At 45.2% G+C, this 24,173-nt stretch overlaps 1 protein-coding gene and 1 non-coding gene across 2 annotated transcripts in view; one reads left to right on the top strand and one right to left on the bottom strand.

Moving 5' to 3' along the window:
• FAM227A (family with sequence similarity 227 member A) overlaps positions 1–24,173 on the top strand; it is a 44,342-nt gene that overhangs the window by 18,496 nt on the left and 1,673 nt on the right. The window contains exons 9-14 of the mRNA XM_068971542.1: positions 407–545; positions 2,632–2,756; positions 12,738–12,832; positions 16,560–16,717; positions 18,539–18,691; positions 22,118–22,221. Of these exons, the coding sequence (XP_068827643.1) occupies positions 407–545; positions 2,632–2,756; positions 12,738–12,832; positions 16,560–16,717; positions 18,539–18,691; positions 22,118–22,221 (774 nt within the window). The remainder of the gene's footprint in view (positions 1–406; positions 546–2,631; positions 2,757–12,737; positions 12,833–16,559; positions 16,718–18,538; positions 18,692–22,117; positions 22,222–24,173) is intronic.
• Positions 3,312–3,418, bottom strand: LOC138079364 (U6 spliceosomal RNA). The gene has a single exon (XR_011144847.1). It is a non-coding gene; the product is annotated as a U6 spliceosomal RNA (small nuclear RNA).

Below are 24,173 nucleotides of genomic sequence, written 5' to 3'. Positions count from 1 at the left end.
TGCCAGATCCAATACTAAGCCCTGGAGGTGCAGAGATGAACCAGACCCAGCCCCTGCCTTCAAGGAGTTCCAGTAACAGCAGAGGAGATAGACAGGAAAAGCAAGTGACAGTGCCTTCACACCTACATAGCACGTGCCAGGTTCACACGTCTGTGGTGTGATCTGACCCTCACGCCGTCGGGAGGGCAGGGTTGGCCTCACATCTCCATTCTCCGAATGAAGAAACCAGTGTCACGGAGAGGAAGTGGCTCGTGCCAGGCTACAAGGCCAGCATGGGGGAGGGCTCATGCTGGAAGCCCAGGCCCCCCAGGACCAGCAGGGGCATCTCGGGGGCCTCGCTCTTCTGTTCCCTGCCTCCCTTCCTCTTTTGCAGCAGTTTTCATGACCGCTCTTAACTCCTTCTCAGGTATATATCCTTGCCCACACAGCTATAACAGCTGGGACTACTCAAAACTGGATCCAGAGAGGTTCCGGAGAGAAGAATTAATGTTGCAGAGAAGAAGACTGCTGAGGGGTAAGGTGCCAGCTAGGGACTACCATCCCCAGTGCCCACTGCCACATCCAGCTGCCACCTAGTCCAGGCAGTTACTGTGCTGTGCTAAGTCGCTTCAGTCGGGTCCAGCTCTGGGCGACCCTATGGACTGTAGCCCTCCAGGCTCCTCTGTCCATGGGATTCTCCAGGCAAGACTACTGGAGCGGATTGCCATTCCCTTCTCCAAGGGATCTTCCTGACCCAAGGATCAAACCGTTGTCTCTTACGTCTAACCTGCATTGGCAGGCAGGTTCTTTACCACTAGTGCCACCTGGGAAGCCCCTAGTCTGGGCAGGGAGGGACCTTAATACTGAAATCCTCTGACCTGGTTCTCTCTCAAGGCTAGCTCTCACGTACCCTAAACTAGCCTCCAGCAGACATCGTGGACACCCAGGAATTTCAAAGTAAAAAGAAAAAAAAAAAATCTCACCTGGAAATTGTCTTCACAATTAATGACATTTCAGTGAATATTAAATTTAACATCGTAAGAATTTGATAGGTTGTTACTCTTTTAAGTGTTTAGTTCAAGACTTACTCATTTCAGTTTTGCAAGGTTCTGAGTTTTTGTTTGTCTTTTAAAGCCAATGCTTTTTGTTTTCTTCTTGTGAGTTGAGTGCTTGCCCTGTTTACCCTCTGCGGACATTATTTCCTTTAATTGGCTCATCAGCCCTTTGAAGTAGTTAGTATTCACACCCTTTCACGGGATCAAACATGTTAGGTGATTTGCCCGCGGTCACTCAGCAGGTAGAATGACAGGCTCTGGGTTGCCTGATGCCAGGCCTCTTGCTGTTGTTGCAGCCTCCAGGGCTTCCGTGATGGCTCAGAAAGAATCTACCTGCAATGAGGGAGACCAGAATTCGCTCCCTGGCTGGGGAAGATCCCTGGAGAAGGGAATGGCTACCCACTCCAGTATTCTTGCCTAGAGAATCCCATGGACAGAGGAGTCTGGCGGGCTACAGTCCATGACATCACAGGAGTTGGACCTGACTGAGTCTCACTTTCATAGCCTCCTGGGAGGGGCTGTCTCAGAGTTACTGCTCTGGTGTCACCCTCAAGACAAGAAGGAACTGACGAACTACTTTCTTTCCTCTTCCCTAGGAAGAGACTTGTCTTTCCTCACTGCTAGGAGGTACTCCGTCTGGAAAGCCACTCAAAACAGGAGGACCTGCTGCCATCATGTAAGTGTGAGGCCCACACCCAGACCTTTGGAGCCCCCTAAGCTTCAGTGACTTCTGGTTGGTTGCGCATCTCTGCACTCCTTGCCCCGTCATCTCAGGGAGGGGCCCTGGATCTGGGTCCTCAGGTCTGCAGGGATGAGTGGGGGCGCTAAAGGGCAGCCGGAAGTGCCGAGATTGGGAGGAGACAGGAAAGGAAGCCGTCTTCCAGTGTCGGCTGCAGCACGCGTGTCTTTGCATCTTCTCCTCCCCGGGGAGCCTCATCTCGTCCCTTAGCCTGGACATCCTCCCGACACCGCCTTGCTCCTCTCCCCCTGGTTCATCTTCCCTCCTGTGTAGCGCCGGGCACCACCACCCCTCTGCCTTCCACTTCCAACACCCCACTTTGAGCTCCCTTCGCTACTGCAGGAGGCTCCCGTCTGCCTCAGGCTCTCATATCCCTTCAAGTTTTTCAAAACACAAATCTGATTACATTATCCTGTCCCCATCGACCCTAAACACGGCCCTCTCTCTCAGCCTTCCAGGCCTCAGAAGGGGCAGGGGTTCGATCCCTGGTCAGGGAACTAAGATCTTGCATGCCTGCCACAGGGCCTAACCAGAAAAAAAGAAGACGAAGAAGAAGAAGCGGTCAGTAGGAAGGCCCTCGCCTGCCTGCCCCGAGACCGCCTGCCCCCGTCTGTACCCTCGCAGTCTGCCGTCTAGGAGGACGGGCCCTCGCCCTGTGCTTGGGCCTCACCGCTCAGCTTCCACTCCTGCACTCGGCACCGTCTCTTTTGCAGCATCGCTCCCCCCTCAGCTCCTCACCCGCCTCGCTGCGGTCTGTTGGTTCACTCCCATCGTTGAACAGTCCTCTAGCATCTGTTGCCTTTACAGAGAAAACCCACTTTGTCTCTGCACCCTCGTTTCTTGCTGCCTGTCCCCCAGAATTTCCTGGAAGACTCGTCTGCCCCCGCGTCTCTTCCTCAGCCGCCCTGTGGTTCCTGCCTGCTGTGCTCGTCTGCACCTGCTCTGGCCAACTTGGCCTGGCCCCCAGTCTGTTCCCTCTTCTGGTCTGTTTCATATGGCTGGTTGCTCTCATCTCCTTGAAATCCTTTTTTAACTCTCAGCTTCTTTGTTATCAGACTTTTTGAGAGTCTTCCTTTCTGGCTGGCTGCCCCTCCTCTTGTCTTTCTTGCTAGCTCCCCATCTCATCAGTCAGTTCTGTCCTGGCCCCTTCCCTCTCTATCTGGATATCCTTTCCAGGTGATTTCGTCTGGTCTAGTGGCTTTCTTTTCTTTTTTTTTTAAATGTATTTATTTAGTTTAATTGGACGATGATTACTTTACAGTCTTGTGATGGGTTTTGCCATACATCAATATGAAGTGGCCATAGGCATTCATGTGTCCCCTCCATCCTGAACACCCTCCTCCCACCTTCCTCCCCACCCCATCCCTCAGGCTGTCACAGAGCACCAGCTTTGGGTGCCCTGCGTCATACATCAAACTCCCACTGGCAATCTATTTTACATATGGTGATGTATATGTTCAATGCTATCTATTCTCTCAAATCATCCCACCCACCCTCTTCTTCTCCCACTGAGTCCAAAAGTCTGTTCTTTATGTCTGAAAAATATGGAATGCTTCATGAATTTGCATGTCCTCCTTGCACAGGGCCCATGCTAAGCTTCTCTGTATTGTTCCAACCTTAGTGTATATGCTGCCGAAGCGAGCATGGTCTGCTGGTTTCCTGCATGCCAGTAACGCCCAAATCTCCGTCTATACCCTGGCCACGCTCAGGACTCAACTGGTTTGTCCAACTGCCCTGTTGGCTTTCCCAGGAGGCCCTCAACTTAACAAAGTAGGAGCGTGGGGAGATGAGCCCTGACTCCCAACCCGCGCGGCACTCCTCTCCTGGCCCATGGCCGTAGCCTCTTCGTGAGCTCTATTCTTTCACTCTTAGCCCCAGCTGCTCTCCACACAATGACAGAGTGACCTTTTTCAGACACACACTGGCTGAGGCTGTTCCTGGCTTAAACCTCACCAGTTCTCCAGTGCCCCCAGTCCCCTGAACCCAGCCTGAATTGCTCTGCAGAATTCAGCCACCTCCACCTCTCTCTCCTGCCCCCTCACTTCCATTCCCTCGCTGCACTTCCTTCTGCCTCTGGGACACTCCAGCCCTGTGTCCAGTTGGGTCATCAGCTGTCACCTTTACCTGAAACCTGCTTCCCTCAGGGTTCCTGAGGGAGAGGGCTGGCTCCTTCTTGCCCTTCAGATTCCAACTTTCTGTCATTACTTAGCGGTGTCCCTGGCCCCCAGTCACTCTCTGTCATCATATTGCCTATGATTCCCCATACAGTACATATCATGCTCTCTGCTATTCTATTTTTTTTTCTTGTCTGCATGACATGTGTGATTCCTAGTTCCCCAGTAGGGATCGAACTTGCACCTCCTGCATTGGAAATGCAGAGTCTTAACCACTGGACTGCCAGGAAAGCCCCCTGCTATTCTTCCTGCAGGATTTATATATTGTTCAGTATCTGTCTCCCCCTATTAGAATATAAACTCTATGAGAACAGGACCTCTTTTCCTTTATCCCTCTTCTATCTCAAGCTCCTGCAATAGGCTGAGCACAAAGATACTCAACAGTTGTCTCTTGACTTCACAGAGGAGGTCATCTTGTCAACTCTTCACCCTCTGCTTAGCATATAATGTGCTTAGTCATTCAGTTGAGTCTGACTCTTTGCGACCCCATGGACTATAGCCCGCTAGACTTCTCTGTTCATGGGGATTCTCCAGGCAAGAATACTGGAATGGATTGCCATGCCCTCCTCCAGGGACTCTTCCCAACCCAGGGGTCGAACCCAGGTGTCCCATTGCTCTATAAATGTCAGGAGGCTTCCCAGGTGGCTCAGTGGTAAAGAATCTGCCTGCCGATGTAGGAGACACAGGAGACTCAGGTTCAATCCCCGAGTTGGGAAGATCCCCTGGAGTAGGAAATGGCAATCCACTCCAGTATTCCGGCCTGGGAAAGTCCATGGACAGAGGAGCCCAGCAGGCTACAGTCCATGGGGTTGCAAAAAGTCACAAAGAGTACAACTGAGCGTGCACACACAGTATAAATATCAGCCTCCAGAAGTATAGACAGAACAGGCACTGTGGAGGGACAGCTGTCACTCCCAGACCAAGAACAAAATATTATTCAGTGTTTTTGCACTGCCTGTCACAACTGTGTCAAGCAAATGTATTTTCTTTGTACTGGAATACATTAAATCTTCCGACAGTTATTTCAGAAACCCAGCTAAGAGAGTCCATTTTCTGCCCCAGAAATAGAAATAATCAAAAGCTTTCCAACCTTAAAAGCAGCTGAAGTTTTACTGGGCAAACCAGAATGGAGGGAGTCATCGAATTCCACAGTGGGGACAAAGCTTCTCTCTTGTTTTTAGCAGACACGCTTTCCCATCTGCTCAGGGAGATAGTTGGCTGTGTTCAAAATGTGCTTTTCAGTGGCAGCAATCTGTCTGGAAGTCCACAGTTGAACGGACGAGCGGCAGGTTTTAAGTCTTACCTTGTAGTATGCCCTATTCCAGCTTCATGTTGCGAATTTGCAGAGTGGGAATAAAAAAGCATCTAACTATGTATCTGGCTTCCCCTGTGAAGCTCAGCTATAAGTAAGGGCTCGTACCTATTAGAGACTGAGTCACTTGTTCACTTAATAAATATGGGAGAACAGTCAAATAAGACCTTTATAAGGAGGAGTCATCATCATAGTTCTTATTTGCAAACACAGAAGCTAATCCAGCTGCTTTAAACAGGAAGAATATATTATAATAAAGAGTATTGGTGGTACTAGTATTAGTGGAATAATAGTAATATAATTAGTATTCAGTTCAGTTACTCAGTCATATCCAACTCTTTGTGACCCCATGAATCGCAGCACACCAGGCCTCTCTGTCCATCACCAACTCCCAGAATTTACCCAAACTCATGTCCATCCAGCCATCTCATCCTCTGTCATCCCCTTCTCCTCCTACCCTCAATCCCATAATTAGTATTAGTGCTATAATAAAGAGTATTAGTGGTATGTGGTTCCCCAGGATGGGCCAGGGCATTAGTTTCAGAGGCCGTGCCACCAAGAATGTTGTGCACTGACCTATAGTAGAGGGGACTAATGCTCAGAACTCCACTCTTCTTTCCTTGAAAAGCCAGTTGCTCCTGTTACAGTCTTTCCAGAAGCTGAAGTCTGCTTGGTTCCCCACTTCCTCAGCTTGCCCATTTCCATCTTAAATTCTCAGGCAGGTGCATTGCATCTGAGGACGAGAGCCTGGGTAAAATGTCTGCGCTCAGCCACAGAAGAAGCTGGGAGAGTAGCTGAAGTCTTTCAGTCACTTTGGGGCCTGGGTCTTATGTACATGGAGGAAAAAAAAAGAAAGTGTTAGTGACTCCATTGTGTCCAGTTAACTCTTTGCGACCCCATGGACAGTAGCCCGCCAGGCTCCTCTGTCCATGGAATTCTCAGGCAAGAATACTGGAATGGGTTGCATTCCCTTCTCCAGGAGATCATCCAACCCAGGGATCAAACCCAGGTCTCCCTCATTGAGGCATATGCTTTACAGTCTGAGCCACCAGGGAAGCTCATGGAGTACATCGAGAACGTGTGACAAATGACACCTCCAGGATGTGCCATATGAGTTGAGAACCAAAGGACGAGAAGGAGTCAGCCATTAGAAAAGTGAATGAAAGAACCTTCCAGGAAATGAGAACAGCATGTGCAAAGGCCCTGAAGCAAAAGTGGGGAGTTGATATTTTCAGGGAACAGGGAGAAGGCCAGTGATCCTGTAGCCCAGTGTGAGTATGGAAGAGGGGCAGGGATTGATCCTGGAAAAGCAGCAGGGGTTATATTCTGCAGTGTTGGCTCGGCCACAGTACAGTGTATGGATACAATTTCAGTGCTACAGGAATGCGCTTAAATAGGGGAGTGACATCTGATTTCTATTTTTAAAAGATCACACTGTTTTCTGAAGATGGAGAATATAATGAAGGGAGGAGACAGGACACCAGTTAGGAGGCTTTTGTAGTTGTCTAAGGGCTTCCCTTGTGGCTCTGGTGGTAAAGAAGCCGCCTGCAATGTGGGAGACCTGGGTTCGATCCCTGGGTTGGGAAAATCCCCTGAAGATGGGAAAGGCTCCCCACTCCAGTATTCTGGCCTGGAGAATTCCATGGACTGGTCCGTGGGGTCGCAAAGAGTCAGACACGACTGAGCGACTTTCAAGGAAGAGGCAGTGACAGCAGGAAGCAAGAAGCAGGGAGGCCTAGAGTGTGTTTTGGGGATATTGATCTTTCAGGACGTGCTAATGGATGGCTTTGGGAGTGGGGTGGATAAGAAGGAAAGGGAGGAGTCAAGGATGTGTTCCAGTGTGTGGCTTATGCAGCTGAACAGGGTGTGGAGTTTGTGAGATGGGAAGTGTAGGGTCTGGGGTAGGAGACTATCAAGAATTCAGTTTTGAACTTGTTAACTTTAAGATGCCTGTGAGAGATGCAAGTGGAGATGTCACATGGGTAGTGAAACATCCTAGGCTAGACTGAAGGAGAGGCCAGGGTTACAGAAAAAAACAATTTCTTCCCAAGTTTTACATATTTGTGACAAAATATGGAAACTACGAGTGCATGACCACTGTGCAGCCCTAGGCCCAGGCGGGAAGACATACTAGGCTTGGTTCAGAAGAGCTAAATTTTCGTCTAGGTGAGGCCACCTATCAGGTAGATAGCTTTATCAGTTCTAGAGCAAATCTGAGCCTTTGTGTTCTTATTTATGAAATGGGCATCATGGCTGGTATTTTTAAAATTAATTAATTTTATTTTTGGCTGCATTGGGTTTTTGTTGCTCACAGGCTTTCTCTAATTGCTGCGAACTGGGACTCCTCTTGTTGTGGAGCACAGGCTCCGGGCTCAAGGGCTTCAGTAGCTGCGGATCCCAGGCTCTAGAGCACAGGTTTAATAGTTGTGGTACACGGGTGTAGTTGCTCTGCAGCATGTGGGTTCTTCCTGGACCAGGAATCGAACCCATGTCCCTTGTAGTGGCAGGCAGATTCTTAACCACTGGACCACCGGGGAAGCCCATGATTGGTACTAATTCTTAAAGATTCAATCCAGGGAGAGGTGCCATCCCATAAATTGCTGTCTAGCCATGTCCTGTCAGAATGTTTTCTCATTTTAACCAAAATTTCCTCAAGTTCCAGAGCAGAGGTACATAAGGGTCATTTAACAATAATGACCCAAATTCCTGACGCTCATTCCTGTACCTGCTGATACCAGATCTGCCAAGCCCACGTCTCTCGCAGACGTTTCTGGGCATCCCAGGATTGAGAGTCAACAGTGGCTCAAAAGCTGGTCTCCCTGCTGCTCTGTTCCATCACAGCTAAGCCTTCAGTGTGCAGAATCTGAGTGGCAGGGTGACAGGGTGGAACGGTCCCATCTCCACTGTGCTGCGGTGGGAAAGGGGTCCCAGAGGGGTCTTAATTTACGCCCCCATCCCAACAACAGTGCCTCACATGGTCAGAGAGGGGGTTGCTGAGCAGAACACATGAGAGTGGGTGGGAAGATAATTTGGAGAGTCCACCATGTGCAAATTTTCTTTGTGTGTATCCTATCCTAGCATTTACAGCATCCCTGCATGGTAGGTCATTATTATCTTTATCTAACAAAAGGAGAAATAGACTGAAACTGGTGAAAACTTGCCCCAGGCCACATGACTAACTTCAGCTGACATAGAAAGCTATTAATCTGAGCTCTTTCTGCATCATCCTACTGCCTCTCCAACAAATGCGAAGGTCTAATGACTTCAACCAAGTCCATCTCCTTGTGACTATTGTCCGCTCCGTGACAGAGCTCTCTGAAGCCTGTAATCAATGAGTGTGATGCTTCACTGAGCTCTGCGAGTGTCTTTTCTCTAACAAATCCAAGTAACCACTTCGACACTGTAAAACGCAGCTGCTGTTGGACAACCAGCTGCATGGTGGATGGGAAGTCCTTTTAGCTTTCTTCTTCCCATTCAAATATCATATTTATGTAAAAGCAAAGTGATGATTGTTGAGGCTGGAGGGCTGTTTGTCTGCCACTTGGTGGGCCATCTGTTTAAGACTGCCAAACTCCTACTCATCTTTAAAGACAGAATGAAAATGTCTTCTCTCCTTGGAAGCCCTCCAGCTCTGCCCCAAACAGAATCAAGCATTCCCACTGGGGCTTCCTAGAATACTCTGCTGGTATTGCTTGTGACAGATTATCAGCTATTTCCCAATATTTGTTGTTTCCTCCCCCTGTAGAAAAGAGAGAGACTTCCCAAGTGGTCCAGTGGCTAAAACTCTGCATTCCTAATGCAGGGGAGCCAGGTTTCAATCCTTGATCAGGAAACTGCATGCTGCAGCTAAAAACAGGTGCAGTCAAATATGTAACACACATAATGTAATTTTTTAAAAAGAGAGAACCTGTAAAGAAAAGGTTACATTTCCTTACCTTCCTTCCATCCATGTGTAGCCATGTGACTAAGATCCAGTAAATGAGATATAAACAGATGTGCCATGTGGTAGTTTCTGGGAGTCTTCCTAGAAAAAAAGGAAGATTCCTTCATCTCTTTGTCCTTTTCTCTGTTCTGCTGCTTGGAATGCGAATGTGATGACTGGAGCTCTAGTTGCCATCTTGGACCCTAAGAATGAAGGTCCTATCTTAGGAAAAGTGGAACAGAGCTAGAAGAAGTCAGAGTCCTTAAGGTTTATCACAGGAGAAATAATGTATAAACCCTGAATTGCCTACCTTCAGACTGTTATATGGGAGAGACATTGCTACTAATAGAATCACTATTCATTTCAAGTCTCTGTCACTCATGTGCAAACCTAATCCCGAGTTATATTACTTCTGTAACAAGTATGTGGTACTTTCCAATTACCTTAGCATAACTGTGGTTTCCTATTATTGTCCTGGCTAGACTCATAGCTCCTCTCAGCAGGGACTAGGTTTCAGGTTTGGCTCAATGCCAGACACATTAGTAGTTGCTCAATGAAATGTCTTCTGAAGGAGGTGTGGTGAGTGATTGCATAAACAACCATGCAGTGTCTGCAGAGAGCACTTCAAGCATGAGCAACAACTGTGCTCTGCGTTCATTAGCTGACTTAATCCCCTTAAGAACCCCGTGAGGAAACCAGGCAATCAAGACATTCATTGACTTGCCCAAGATCACAGGCCACTGTGACAGGGTAGAGACTAGAACCCCAGTTTGCCTCAAACCCCAGCTCACATGTTTTCTACATCTCTTTCCCCCATGCTCCCAGGATGGAGGGCTGAGTTGTTGAGCTCTGCCTGAAAGGTGTCCCTTACGTACCTTTGCTGAGAACAAGGAAAGATACCTGAGAAATTGCATGTATACTTTTTGTATTCCTCTCACTACCAGTTTTACTAAATTTGTTTTTCTGTGATTTTTGTGTGTGTTTTCTCTCTCCTGGAGTCTGCTGATATGAATTCAACCAATGAGAGAGCCAGTTCTGCCCAGAAAAATTCAGTGGATGGCCCAAAAGGTACATTAGCCACCCAAAGGGGAAATGTAGGCTTTTGATTTAGTTATTATCTTCAAAACCCTAGTTTATTGTTGTTTTTTAAAAAACCTAATCTGCTGTCCTCATTTACACTTATGGTTCTAGCCTTGGGTCTTGGAAGTAGGTAACATCTTATGAGAAGACATAACTGTCTTTTCAGTTCGGTTATCACTAATTAAGTTCCACTTTTGTGATAATGAGTTCAGCACAGTGTTGATATCTGTGGGGAAGAGAGATTGACAGCACTGGAAAAAGAAACCTAAGAGATGATTGCTGCTCCTCTCTCCCATCAGAAAACAGAATTTATCGAGTTAGAAACCTGTTTGTGCCTGGGTGTTAATTTATTGAGTGGGCCAAAAAGTTCATTTGGGTTTTTCTGTAAGATAGTGTAGACTACGTAGGTCAGTGCCATTAAAAGAAACTTCATGTTCTCAGTCCTAGAAATGGGAGGCATAGCTTGCCAATCAGGGTTATAGGAGGAAGCTCCAGTGTTGTCAGGAGGCAGAAGGGAGTAAGGGGAAGGCATAGGCCACAGCCTTTACTGGAATTTCCTTAGGAAAGGCCAGATATGACAGTGTAAACAGCATAGGATTGGCTATATTGAATAATTCTGGTGGGCTTTAGGGCATAAAGGCTGTCTCTAGTTGTCTGACACCTGGACTGGGATGATTTAAGTCAGGAGAAATATTGGCTTGGTATGAGAGTTAGATGCTTGCTCCTTGGAAGAAAAGCTATGACCACCCTAGACAACATATTAAAAAGCAGAGACATTACTTTGCCAACAAAGGTCCATCTCGTCAAAGCTATGATTTTCCAGTAGTCATGTATGGATGTGAGAGTTGGACTATAAAGAAAGCTGAGCATCAAAGAATTGACACTTTTGAACTGTGGTATTGGAGGAGACTCTTGAGAGTCCCTTGGACTGCAAGGAGATCCAACCAGTCCATTCTAAAGGAGATCAGTCCTGAATATTCACTGGAAGGATTGATGCTGAAGTTGAAACTCCAATACTTTGGCCATCTGATGTGAAGAACTGACTCATTGGAAAAGACCCTAATGCTGGGTAAGATTGAAAGCACGAAGAGAAGGGGATGACAGAGGATGAGATGGTTGGATGGCATCACTGACTTGATAGACATGAATTTGAGTAAGCTCTGGGAGTTGGTGATAGACAGGGAAGCCTGGCGTGCATGGGGTCACAAAAAGTTGGACACGACTGAGCGACTGAACTGAACTGAACTGTGAGTCAGATATGGCCTCTGGTTCAGGCAGGAGATGTAGACAACTTTGGTCATTAGTTTGGCCCTGTAATTAATGGATGCCAAATAGACAAATATAGAACCTAAGAAAACTGTGTTAGAACATAACTCTTGAGTATCATCCTAGATTATTTCACATGTCATCAGTATTTGAAAAGTTAAGCAATCTTTTTTCTTGATGGAGAAAGGGAGGTGCAAAGAGGTATGTAAATTATATCTCAGTAAAACCATTTAAAAAACCCTCAAACTTGGGGACCACTCATTGAGAGGTATAGAGGGGGTTCCAAATAGAGGTAAATATTTGTGGGAGACTTTGCAAGTCCCCCAAATCTACATATATATTCAATTAATGTAGACTTATGAGTCAAAGAGGAAGAATTAAAGGAAATTAGAAAATATTTTGAACTGAGTAGAAATGAAACGCCTTTTTCTAATATGAAAAATGTTATAGAGTTTCTTCTGAATGCTAAGCATTCCACAACTGTTTTAGATATAGTGATTTTATTTTGTTCTGTTTGAGTTAGTTGTACTTTGTAACTATTATAAATAATGCTGCTGTGAACATTCATATGCAAATGTTTTGTGTAGATATATGTTTTCATTTCTCTTGGATATATGTACACCAAGGGTGGAATTGCTGGGTCTTATGTTTAACATTTTGAGGAACTGCCATACAGCATTCCAAAGTGATCATCATACGTATTTTAAAGAATGTAAGAGGAGAAAAATACAGTATTATATTTACTATATACAACCAGATATGTTTACAATATATATTATATATTTATTGTTTATATTCTATATTACTGTATGTATTGTACTTATGATAGATAACCAGGTATTTACAGTTTCTGTTGCTTTTCCTTCATTTCTGAAGTTCCAGGTTTCCCTCTGGAATCATTTTCCTTCTTACATCCCCTCCCTCCACCAAAAAAAATCCTCCATTTAAAATAGGCCTGCTGGCAATTAGTTCTCTTGGTTTTCTTTCTTCTGATAATGTCTTTATTTTACCTTCATTTTTGAAGGATATTTTTTCTGGATATAGAATTCTGGGTTGACAGTTCTTTTCTTTCTGCACTTTCCAATGTTGTTCCACAGCCTCTGGTCTCAATGGTCTGATAAAAAATCCACAGTCATTTAAATTCTTGTTTCGTTTTCTCATCCTAGCTGACAATTCTATTGATCATTTTTTGCTAATATTGTACTGACAGAGCATACCTATCAGACTCCGGTTTTGAGGAGACCCACAAAACAAGTCAAGAGGATATCAGCAGCAAGAGAACTTGAGAGTATGCTTCCTAAGCAGGTGAGCACGTGATTGCAAGTTTCATAGTAGAGATGGCTTAAAAGGTGCTAGGAGTTCTGGCTTGAAAATTTAGGTCTGTGAAAATGGCAGAGTAAAAACTGGGGTGTTTCTGACTGTAGACTCGGTTAATAGAGTAAGGAAATCTCCTGCAGATAATTACTGACTGAAGCAGGCACAAGTTTGAGTGAGCATTTAGCCTGGATTTCTCCAGATTTAAAGTATTTGCTTGAAACTCAGGAGCCTGGGTGTAATGGAAAGAGAACCCTGGGCCTCTGTTTCCTACTCTATAAAATGTGGACAATAATTACTAGGTCCTGGTGGTCTGATGAGGTTTATCTGAGGTAGTGATGATAAATAACATGTAATAAACACTTACTATATGTCAGGCATTATACTAAACCTATGGAGAAGGAAATGGCAACCCGCTCCAGTATTCTTGCTCGGAGAATCTCATGGACAGAGGTGCCTGGCAAGCTACTGTCTGTAGCATTGCAGGAGTCGGACATGACTTAGCAACTAAGCCACCAGCACCACCATACTAAACCTATGCATACAGTATATTTTATTTTACTGTTACAATCCTTTGAAACAATTACTCCTTCTATTCTTTAGTTTATTAGTGAGGAAACTGATGCTCAGAGCATGCTGAAACAAAGACCCAGCACAGCCAAATAAGTGTGCATGTGTGTGAAGTTGCTTGTGACCCTATGGACTGTAGCCCACCAGGCTCCTCTGTCCATGGAATTCTCCAGGCAAGATTACTGAAATACTGGGTTGCTATTTCATAGTGGCACAGACTGGCCCTCACTGGGAGATGGGGCTTTAGGAATTATGGGACTAAATGACCTATGAGTTCCCTTCTGACTCCAAGTTTCTGTGGTACCAGTAGGATCTTGCTAAAGAGTAGTGATTCCCAACTGGGGGCAGTTTTGCCCCCCAGGAGACATTTGGCCATGTCTGGAGGGATCTCTGGTTGTCACAACTGGGTGTGGGGGCAAAGTACTACTAGTATCTATTCCGTGGAGACCAAGGATGCCGCTCAGCCTTCTACAGTGCCCAGGACAGTCTCCCACAGCAAAGGATTATCTGGCCCCAAATGGCTAAGTGCCAAGGTGGAGAGAGCCTGCTATGCTGCTAAGTCGCTTCAGTCATGTCTGACTCTGTGCGACCCCATAGACGGCAGCCCACCAGGCTCCCCCATCCCTGGGATTCTCTAGGCAAGAATACTGGAGTAGGTTGCCATTTCCTTCTCCAATGCATGAAAGTGAAAAGTCAAAGTGAAGTCGCTCAGTCGTGTCCAACTCTTCGCAACCCCCTGGACTGCAGCCTACCAGGCTCCTCTGTCCATGGGATTTTCCAGGCAAGAGTACTGGAGTGGGGTGCCATCACCTTCTCCAGAGCCTGCTATAGATGAAGGAAATCTCATTAAGCAATGAAAATGAATAGGATTAGGGACTTCCCTGGTGGTCCAGTGGCTAAGACTTCACCCTCCAAATGCCGGGGGGCGGGGTGGGGTGGCCCAGGTCTGGTCCCTGGTTGGGGAACTAGATTCCACGTGCTGCAGCTAAAGATCCCACATGTGACAGCTAAAAAAGATCCCATATACTGCAACTAAACTAAAAGAACATGCCATAACTAAGACCTGGTGCAGCCAAATAAATATTTAGTAAATAAATACATGTGTTTTTTTAATTAAAAAATAAAGTAAAATAAAACAAAGTAAATAGGATTAGAGAATAATGTGGTTAGGTGCTGCTACAGCGTTTATTCATGAGACAGAATTTTTGTCTGGTTAAATTATAACCACTTCTTCAAAATAAAACTTGTTTAAAAAAATAACAAAAGTAGTACACGATCACTACAGACATTTTGGAGAAAAGGCAGAGGAATATAAGGAAAGAAAACAAATCACTGTCAGCCCCTGCCAGTTCTCTTTCCTGATATCTATTCAGCATCTCAAATACAGAACATCCCAAACAAACCTCTGGATTGTTCTACTCTGCCAACCTTTTCTTCCCCAGACTTTCCCAGCTGGGCAACTGGCACCTAACCCTTTAGAGTCATCCTTGACTCCCCTCTTTCTCATACCTACTTTGATTCCGTTAATAAATCCTGCCAATTCTGCTTTTACAGTATAATCACAAATTCCATCACTTCTCACCTCCCTCCCAACTACCCAGCCCCAGCCCCAGCACTAACCAAACCACTGTAGAGGTCTCCCAGCACTAACCAAACCGCTGTAGAGGTCTCCCAGCACTAACCAAACCGCTGTAGAGGTCTCCCAGCACTAACCAAACCGCTGTAGAGGTCTCCCAGCACTAACCAAAGCACTGTAGAGGTCTCCCAGCACTAACCAAACCGCTGTAGAGGTCTCCCAGCACTAACCAAAGCACTGTAGAGGTCTCCCAGCACTAACCAAAGCACTGTAGAGGTCTCCCAGCACTAACCAAAGCACTGTAGAGGTCTCCCAGCACTAACCAAAGCACTGTAGAGGTCTCCCAGCACTAACCAAAGCACTGTAGAGGTCTCCCAGCACTAACCAAAGCACTGTAGAGGTCTCCCAGCACTAACCAAAGCACTGTAGAGGTCTCCCAGCACTAACCAAAGCACTGTAGAGGTCTCCCAGCACTAACCAAAGCACTGTAGAGGTCTCCTAAGGGCTCTGCTTGTCTCCATGCTCACCCACTGCAGTCATTTCTCCACACGTCAGTTAAAGGGAGCTTTAGAAAAAAATTAATCAGATCATGTTGTAACCCAGCTCGAAACCTTCCCGATGGCTTCAGTCACACTTAGAAAATTCTAGCTCCTTTCCGTGGCCCGGAGACCCCACTCCTTCTTCAGCATCATCATTTGTTCTCTTTTGAGCCATGCGGGCCTGTTTTCCATCCCTCAGCCACAGCAAGCTCCTGTCTGTCTGGGGGTTCTCTTGCACTTGCTGTCCCCCTTGCCTGGAACATCGCACAGATCTTCCTTCCATTGTTCAGGGTCTGCCAGGATCACTCCTCCTCAAGGCAGCCCTCCCTGACCACTCCATGGAAAAGATTCCGCTCCTCCCCAGTCTCCCATACCACCACCCACACCCCTTGATCTGCTTGATTCTTACCTGAAGCCCTTATTATTCCATAGTCTCATGTACTCTCTTACTTGTTGCTTAGTTTGTTTTTCTCTCAACTATAATACAAGCCCTTTAGGGCTGGAATGTGTCCTATTATCGGCTGATATGCCAGTGTCTAGATCAGTGTGTATACATGGTAGTCACCCATTATATATTTGCCGAGTGAGTTGCTGACATTTTAGGAACTAGGCTTCTAGTCTCTCATCTCTCTTTTTTTGGTTGATTTATTTCATATAATTATATTTATTTTATACAATATATATAATATTATCTACCTAATTTTGTATATTGATTTTTAAAATCACTATTGCATCTGAAACTGTATTTTAGTGCCAACTCTTAGGAAACATTTTAGTAGTGGCATACTATTCCTTTGGGTAGAGATATCAACATCTCCTTGAACATTTAGATAATTCCAATCTTCTGCTGTAGTAATTATCACTGCAGTAAACATCGTAGTGCCTAAATCTGTTTTGCTTGTGGGTAATTTTCCTTAGGGTAGCGTCCTAAAATGAGTTCCTAGATAAAAGATATGGGTACTTTTACATTTCTTAATACATACTGTAAAAATGACAATATCCTTTATTTTACTCCTCTCTCTTTCTTACTCAGTCTTACCCTGCCTGCAAAAGCCCTCCGCTGACTCCAAACCTCTTCAACATATATGGGAAGAGCCCTCTGATAGTGTACTTCCTCCTGAACTACTCCACCCTGCAGCAGCATGGCCAAGACCTGTTGATGGTCAGAAGAGAAAGAACCAAGACCATCCCATATCCTTTCCACCGTGGGTTAGACACACATCACTCCAGATCCCTGCTTCCCCTTCCCCGAAGCAAGGGTGAAGAAAGACACATCTAACCCTCAGCACAGCACCTGACACATAATAGGGAGCTATCAAGGGTGACCATTGATACATGCCTATGGGTCAGAATCTTGCTCATTTTAATTCAAAACCTGCCTCATGCAGTGTGGGGCCCTGGGCAAGTCAGATTTCCCTCTGTGCAAAATCTCTTCCTATCTACCATAAAGAATGGGCTACTTAGGGACTGTAACATACTTTGCAATTTACTAATGCTGCCCAGATGCCCACTGACCCCACCGTATATATTGATCAGGAATTTTGGTGTCTAGGTGTGTGTTTCTTTTAGCATCCTCCTCACACACACACACCCCTCCGCAAGACCCATTAGCAAATTCCTGGCCCCATTGACTTATCCTAAAGATATGGTCAAAACCCGTATCTTTAGAAAACAGGTGTGATATGTGTTGGCGTCTGAGTCTTAGCAGTTTCCACAGAGGGTCAGAACATGGGATCAAATAGACCTGGATTCAGGAACCAACTCAACTGCTTACCAGCTGAGTGATCTTAGACAAGTTCCAGCTTCTCTCTGAGCCTCATTTTTTCACCTATAAAATGGGGATAACAGTACCTGCCTCATAGGGTTGTAATGTAGAGAACAGGTACAGCGCCTGGCAGGTAACAAGTGATTGAATGAATGTTACCTGTCGGCACAGTACTTTGTTATTTATAAAATGCTTTCCCTTATATCACCTCATTGTTCTGTAAGGACAGTGTAGTGTGGTAGAAAGAGCCTAGGTTGGGGATACCCACCCCTGGATTTGAGTCCCAGTTCAATAGCCCACTGGCTTCAAGATCTTATGTGAGCACCTTCAACTCTAAGCTCAGTATCTTTATCAACTCATTCCTAAAATGAGGATAGTCACACCAAATCAATAGTGTTGTGACCAGGATTAAATGGCATAGAGCTGGTACTAAAAAAAGTAGTAACCATCATTATTATCATTAACAGCATCTGAGGTAGGTATTATTATCCCTATTTTATAGATATGGCAATGGAGGCACAGAGGGTGGCATGTCCCACAGCTCCTGATGAGTGTAACTGAGATTCTGACCAGTTCAGAAGGGGTGGAAGGGAGGGGAAGGTAGAGAGAACTTTTCACCATATTAATACAAACATGAGATAGGGAATCAGAACTGGGCCGGAAAGGAAAGGAAAGTTGGAATCCCTTTCTATTCACCACTTTGATAATAGAGTAAGAATTCTAGATGGGAGTCTAGAATAAGCGCTTCTAGGCCTTCCAGGAGCTTCCTAGGTGATGCAGTGGTAAAAAATAAATCTGCCTGCTTATGCATGAGATGCAAGAGATGTGGGTTCAGTCCCTGGGTGAGGAAGATCCCCTGGAGAAGGAAATGGCAACCTGCTCCAGTATTCTTGCCTGGGAAATCCCATGGACAGAGGAGCCTGGCGGGCTACAGTCCATGGGGTTGCAAAGGATCAGACACAGCTTACCGACTGAGCATAGCACACAGCCCTTCCATCAGCAGGAGGGGAGAAGGACTTTATTAAAGATGGGAGAGTGGCCGAGCCATGGAGAGGTTAGACTTTTTCTTTCCCAAACAGGCCACCATCAAGGCCATGGAGGGTTTCCTGCTCAGATTTCTAGAAGCAGGTCAGTTTCCCCACTCGGGCATCTCACCTCCCTCCTACCCATGCCCTGGACATATCCCACCAACAAAGCTGAGTCAATACCAAGTGACGGTGTGGGGTTTTCCTTGACATTAAAGCCACTGAGTCCACCCTGACCTATGCTGAGGTCATCAACCTGACACTGAGCAACATGAAGAAGCGGAGGGAAAACTTTCACCAGCTGAACTGGCTTCACTTGAGTGAGTGGAATTACTTTGATGAGTACCTGAAGGAGCTGCAGGACAACTTCCTCAGGTATTTAAGGGGCCTTTGAGGGAAAGAGGCGTGGTTTCAGCATTTGTCTATTGCAGCATGTCACGCTAATTTGTAACTGGGGTCCAGCCCTGTAACCCGTGCGTTCAGAATGTAAATTCCACAATAACAGAGACCAGGTCTTTTTTTTTTACAAGTTATTTTTTTTCCTGACTACAAAAACATTTATTCACAATAAAAACAAAGAACCTGGAAAAACACCTACAGGTACACATTCACATTGCCAATATTTTTCTATAAATCCAGCCAGTCTTTTTTCCTGGGCACATATATCTGTATCTCCAGGGGTGCAATTGGTGAATCTAGAATAGGAAATTCTATAGGACAAATAAACTGGATAAACCGGTTTCCTCAACACATAAAAAGCAAGGAAAATAGAAGAGGAGGGAGGAGGAGCTGTTGTTGTTTAGAAGACACTGGAGAGATATATTAATCAAAACATTGTTTGGATCTGGACTTAAGTCAACTAGTTGAGATAATTATCTCAATTATGAGATAACTGGGGAAATTTGAACACTGACCTGGTTTTAAGTGATACTAAGAAATTTCTTTTATTAGAGTGTTCCTTTCTTAAAGATATTACAATAACTTTGTAGTTATTTTTTAAAGAGTTGTGTCTTAGATATATCATGAAGTATTTATGGCTGAAATGACACAGTGTCTAAGATTTGCCTTAAATTAACCCACTTGGCATGGGGACAGGGAAACAAAGGAGATAATAGATGAATCAAGATTGACTTCATATTGATAACTTTTGAAGCAAGATAATGGGTAAATGATGTTAATTATACAACTTTCTTTACTTTTATATATGTTTAAATTTTTGAACAGTGTTTATTGTTATTCCATAACAATAATGGACGATGACAAATGCCCGTGTGGAATAGTAGTTGTAGGTGGGCTAGGACTCTTCAGGGATGTCAATTACCACTTGTTCCCCTAATGTGCCTCCCTTGTGGCTCAGGCAGTAAAGAATCCACCTGCACTGTGGGAGACCTGCCTTCGATCCCTGGCCTGGGAAGATCCCCTGGAGGCAGGGCGTGGCAACCCACTCTAGTATTCTCGCCTGGAGAATTCCCAAGGACAGAGGAGCCTGGCAGGCTGCAGTCCACGGGGTTGCAGAGTCGTACATGACTGAGTGACTGAGCACAGCATCTGTAATGTGGCATATCCATTTGGAGCACTGGGATTGAAAGTGGACAGACTGAAGCTGCAGGCGCAGCTCTGTCTCACCCTCTCTATGAATTAGGTCCATCATTTAGCTCATGTGAGTCTTGGATACCCATTCTGTAAAGCAAAGACACTACTAACAGAGTAGTTGTGTGGGTTAAAGGAGATGTCTAGGTTGGTACCTGGCTCACAGGAAGTGCTCAGCAAATGACGGCTCTTAGAGGTCATACAAACCCACTCCAGTGTTCTTGCCTGGAGAATCCCAGGGACGGGGGAGCCTGGTAGGCTGCCGTCTATGGGGTCACACAGAGTCGGACACGACTGAAGTGACTTAGCAGCAGCAGCAGCAGCAGAGGTAATACATGTGACCTCATTCCCCGAAAACTGCAGGATCCAAAGCAGCACCAGGTCTTGGAGTTGTAAAGTTTGCTACTGGGGAGGCCTAGAGCAGTGTTCCTTAGAAAAGGCAATCCAGGGACTCTCCTGGTGTCCAGTGGTTTAAAATCTGCCTTGCTGTGCAGGGGATGCAGATTTGACCCCTGGTCGGGGAACTAAGATTCCACATGCCTCAGAGCTACTAAGCCTGTGTGCTGCAACTACTGAGCACACGTGCCACAGCTAGGACCCAAGACAGCCAAACAAATAAATAAAAATAAAGTAAATAAATATACAAAGAAAGAAAAGGCAATCCAGGAGCTATCTTGCAGGGATCTCTGCTCTAGGTGGAGGAGGAACCTAGTTAGCACATGCAGTTGGAGCTGCAATGAAAGAGCAGGATCAGTCGCTGCTGCAGAACTTCGTTTCCTTGTGAGTCAGAGCCGTGACCCTTAAACTTGTATGGGGGCCAAGCACCTGCAATTCAAAACACCCTTTGCAGAATTTTATGAAATGTTTCGACATATGACCCTGTCATACAAGCTAAAGATGCTCTTACTAGTGGAAAATAGGCGCCTAAGACAGGTATTGGAGAAGAAAATGGCAACCCTCTCCAGTATTCTTGCTTCGGAAATCCCATGGACAGAGGAGTCTGACATGCTACAGTCCGTGGGATCGCAAAATTGTTGGACATGACTTAGCAACTCAACAACCAGAGATGTATAGGCTTCAAAATCCCAAGAAATGACAATGTAGGAAATACTGTTCAGTTGTTCAGTCATGTCTGATTCTTTGTGACCCCATGGACTGTAGCCCACCAGGCTCCTCTGTCCATGGAATCTTCCAGGCAAGAATAGTGGAGTGGGTTGCCCTTTCCTTTCTCCGGTAGAAAATACTATCAAGGATTTATGTCCAAGCTTTCCTGTTAGAAAATGTCATCACAACGAAGACAAGTGCAATTTGCTGCTTGTTTCCCTCTCTACTGCAAGCAGAAGCTGGCTTCAGAAGGTTAGGAAAAAAGGATGCCAAAAGTGAGAATGTTGTGTCAACATGATTTTTTTCTTTTGACTTGGGGAAAGACGTTGGAATAACCACCGGTTCAGGCCAAGGTCAACAGTAGTTTCCTACGACCAGTCTTTTTACATCTATTCCATAGCAGCAGAGAAGTATATGACACCGTCTTAATTCACTTGAATATATTTTTATTGCTATTTTGACCACCTTGAATGTCCATAACTTGTTTCTTCATTGAATAGAGGTCTACTCACTTTTCAAAGGTCAGCTGGTATACTTCCCAATTCCACTGAAAACCTTCTCCTATCATAATAGCAGCAGCAGAAACTGACATTTACTGAGCACTTCCTGTGTATTACTACCAGGCCCTGTGCTAATCGCTTCACCTACGTAACTCAATTTACCCTCAACATTATACTCGGTTCTATTATTACCATGTTGAGATGAGTACACTAGCAAGGAGAGGTTAGGTAACTTGCTCAAGGACACACAGCAAATGGCAGAACCCCAAACTGAATTCTGCTCACCTCAAGTTCATGCTTCAGCTTTCTCTCAGATGGCTGGTTTTCCTCACCTGTCTTCTTAATTTGAGTACATTCTGCTGAGGCAGGGACAATGTCTTATTTCTCTGTACCCCTCAGGGCTGTATGACTCCCAACACAGAGCAGGAGCTTGGTGACTGAGTTGCTGCTGTGTGGCCAACTTTCTGCTTCAGTCAGTTGCTCTTGACAGATGTAATGAGTAAATTTGTAAATATCTGCCACTTTTTAATGTGAAGACAGAGTAAAGAGTAAAAAAGATAATGCTGACTCTAGTCTTCTTCCATGTGTCTTTGTGATTTTCCCACAGGGAGGTGAAGAATATTGATCAAAGAGCAAAAGACAAAAAAAAGGCAAACCACATGTTCATCCAGGCTTCAACCCCCTTTGAGGATACTCCTGAAAAGAAATCCAGAAGAATTTATCAGAGGGAGACTGAGTTTATTTTGAGGTTTGTTTGAACAAAGGCCATAGGAAAAGTAGAAATGTGAACATTGTAGGAATTCTTAATACATGGAAAGATATATATATATAATATTTTTATATTATAAAAGTCCACTCACTTTTATGTGTTAATCACTCAATTCTCACTTCATTTTTATTATTATTAATGGTAACTGTAAGGGCTACCAATGACCTTGTATTTCCTCTATGCCAAATACTTGTACTTTATGAACTGTTTGAGTCAGAGGTCTTAGCTTGCAAGTGCCACAAAACCAACTCAAACCAGCTTGAGTGGAAGGAAAATCTCATGGTTTTTGTAACTGGAAAGGCCACAGACAGACTGGCTGCAGGTATGATAGACCTGAGGGCTCAAAGATTTTTACAGATTCTTTCCTTTTCTTTGTTTCTTTAAAAAATTTTTTAATTTATTTAGGTAGGCTTTACTGGGTCTTTGTTGCTGCACGTGGGCTTTCTCTAGTTGCAGTGAGTAGGGGCTACTCTTCATTGCAGGGCAAGGGCTTCTCACTGTGGTGGCTTCTTTTGTTGCAGAGCCTGGGCTCTAGGGCACATGGGATTCATTAGTTGAGGTGCTTGCAGGCTCTAGAATGCAGGGGTAGGGGGCGGCTCAGTACTTGTGATAGCTGTGGCTCTTGGCTCTCGGGCTTAGTTGCCCTGAGGCATGTAAGATCTTCCTGGACCAGAGATCCAACAGGAGTCACGTATATTGGCAGGCAGATTCTCGTCCACTGGATCACCAGGCAAGTCGTCTCCCTTTCTTTTATGACCCTCTGTTCCTGTGTGCTGGCTTGCTTTTCAAGCTACTTCTGCCCTTGAAAGAAAAGACCCTGATGTTGGGAAAGATTGAGGGCAGGAGGAGAAGGGGACAACAGAGGATGAGATGGTTGGATGGCATCACCGACTCAGTGGACATGAGTTTGGGTAAACTCTGGGAGTTGGTGATGGACAGGGAGGCCTAGCGTGCTGCGGTTCATGGGGTCACAAAGAGTCAGACACAACTGAGCAACTGAACTGAACTGCCCTTGAAAGAAAGAGCATCAAGAACAGCCCCAAGCCTATGTCCTTATAGTGTATGACCTGAAAGAAAGAGAGACACCCTTTCCCAGCCTCCATAAACTAAGCCTCATAAAAGTCTCTGATCGTGATGCCGAAAGCTCAGCTTCTGAACACCAGTGCCAAATCGAACCCCAGAGACAGAGTTTTGGATGAAGTAGAAAAGAAGAGACTTATCGTTTGCCAGGTGAAGTGGGGACACAGTAGGTGCCTGCCCTCGAAACTGTGTGTCCAAACCCAGGAGGGTTTGATGAGTTTTATAGCAATTTCTCTTGAGTTTTCTTTGACTTATGTGTTGTTTAGAAGTATGTTGTTTAATCTCCAAGTATTGGGGGATTTTCCAGCTTGCTCTCTCTGCTATTGATTTCCAGTTTGATTCCATCTTGGTCTGAGAGTAGGCATAATGTGATTTATCTTTTTTCAGATTTGTTTAGGTATATTTTTTTGGCCCAGAATTTGGTCTGTCTTGGTGAATGTTACGTGTGAGCTTTCAGAGACTGTGTAATCTGCTGTTTGGGGTGATGCAGTCTACAGATGTCAATTACATCCATTATGGTATTGTTGAGCTCAAGTATGTCCTTACCAATTACCTGCCTGCTGGGTCTGTCCATTTCCCATTAGAGGAGTGTGGAAGTTTCTGACTATGATAGTGGAGTCACCTATTTGTCCTTGTTTTCAAGCAGTTTTTCCCTTGTGTAGCTTGATGCTGCTTTGTTAGGAGCATATACAGTAAGAATTGTTATGTCTTCTTGGAGAACTGACCACTTTATCATTATATAATGTCCTTCTTTATCCCTGATAACTTTTTTGCTTTTGAATCTGCTCTGTCTGAAATTAGTATAGTTACCCTT

Source organism: Capricornis sumatraensis, chromosome 4 (genome assembly GCF_032405125.1).
Source record: "Capricornis sumatraensis isolate serow.1 chromosome 4, serow.2, whole genome shotgun sequence".
Lineage (NCBI taxonomy): Eukaryota > Metazoa > Chordata > Mammalia > Artiodactyla > Bovidae > Capricornis > Capricornis sumatraensis.
The sequence above is the reverse complement of the archived record's forward strand: the minus strand, read 5'-3'. Positions and strand labels throughout refer to the sequence as shown.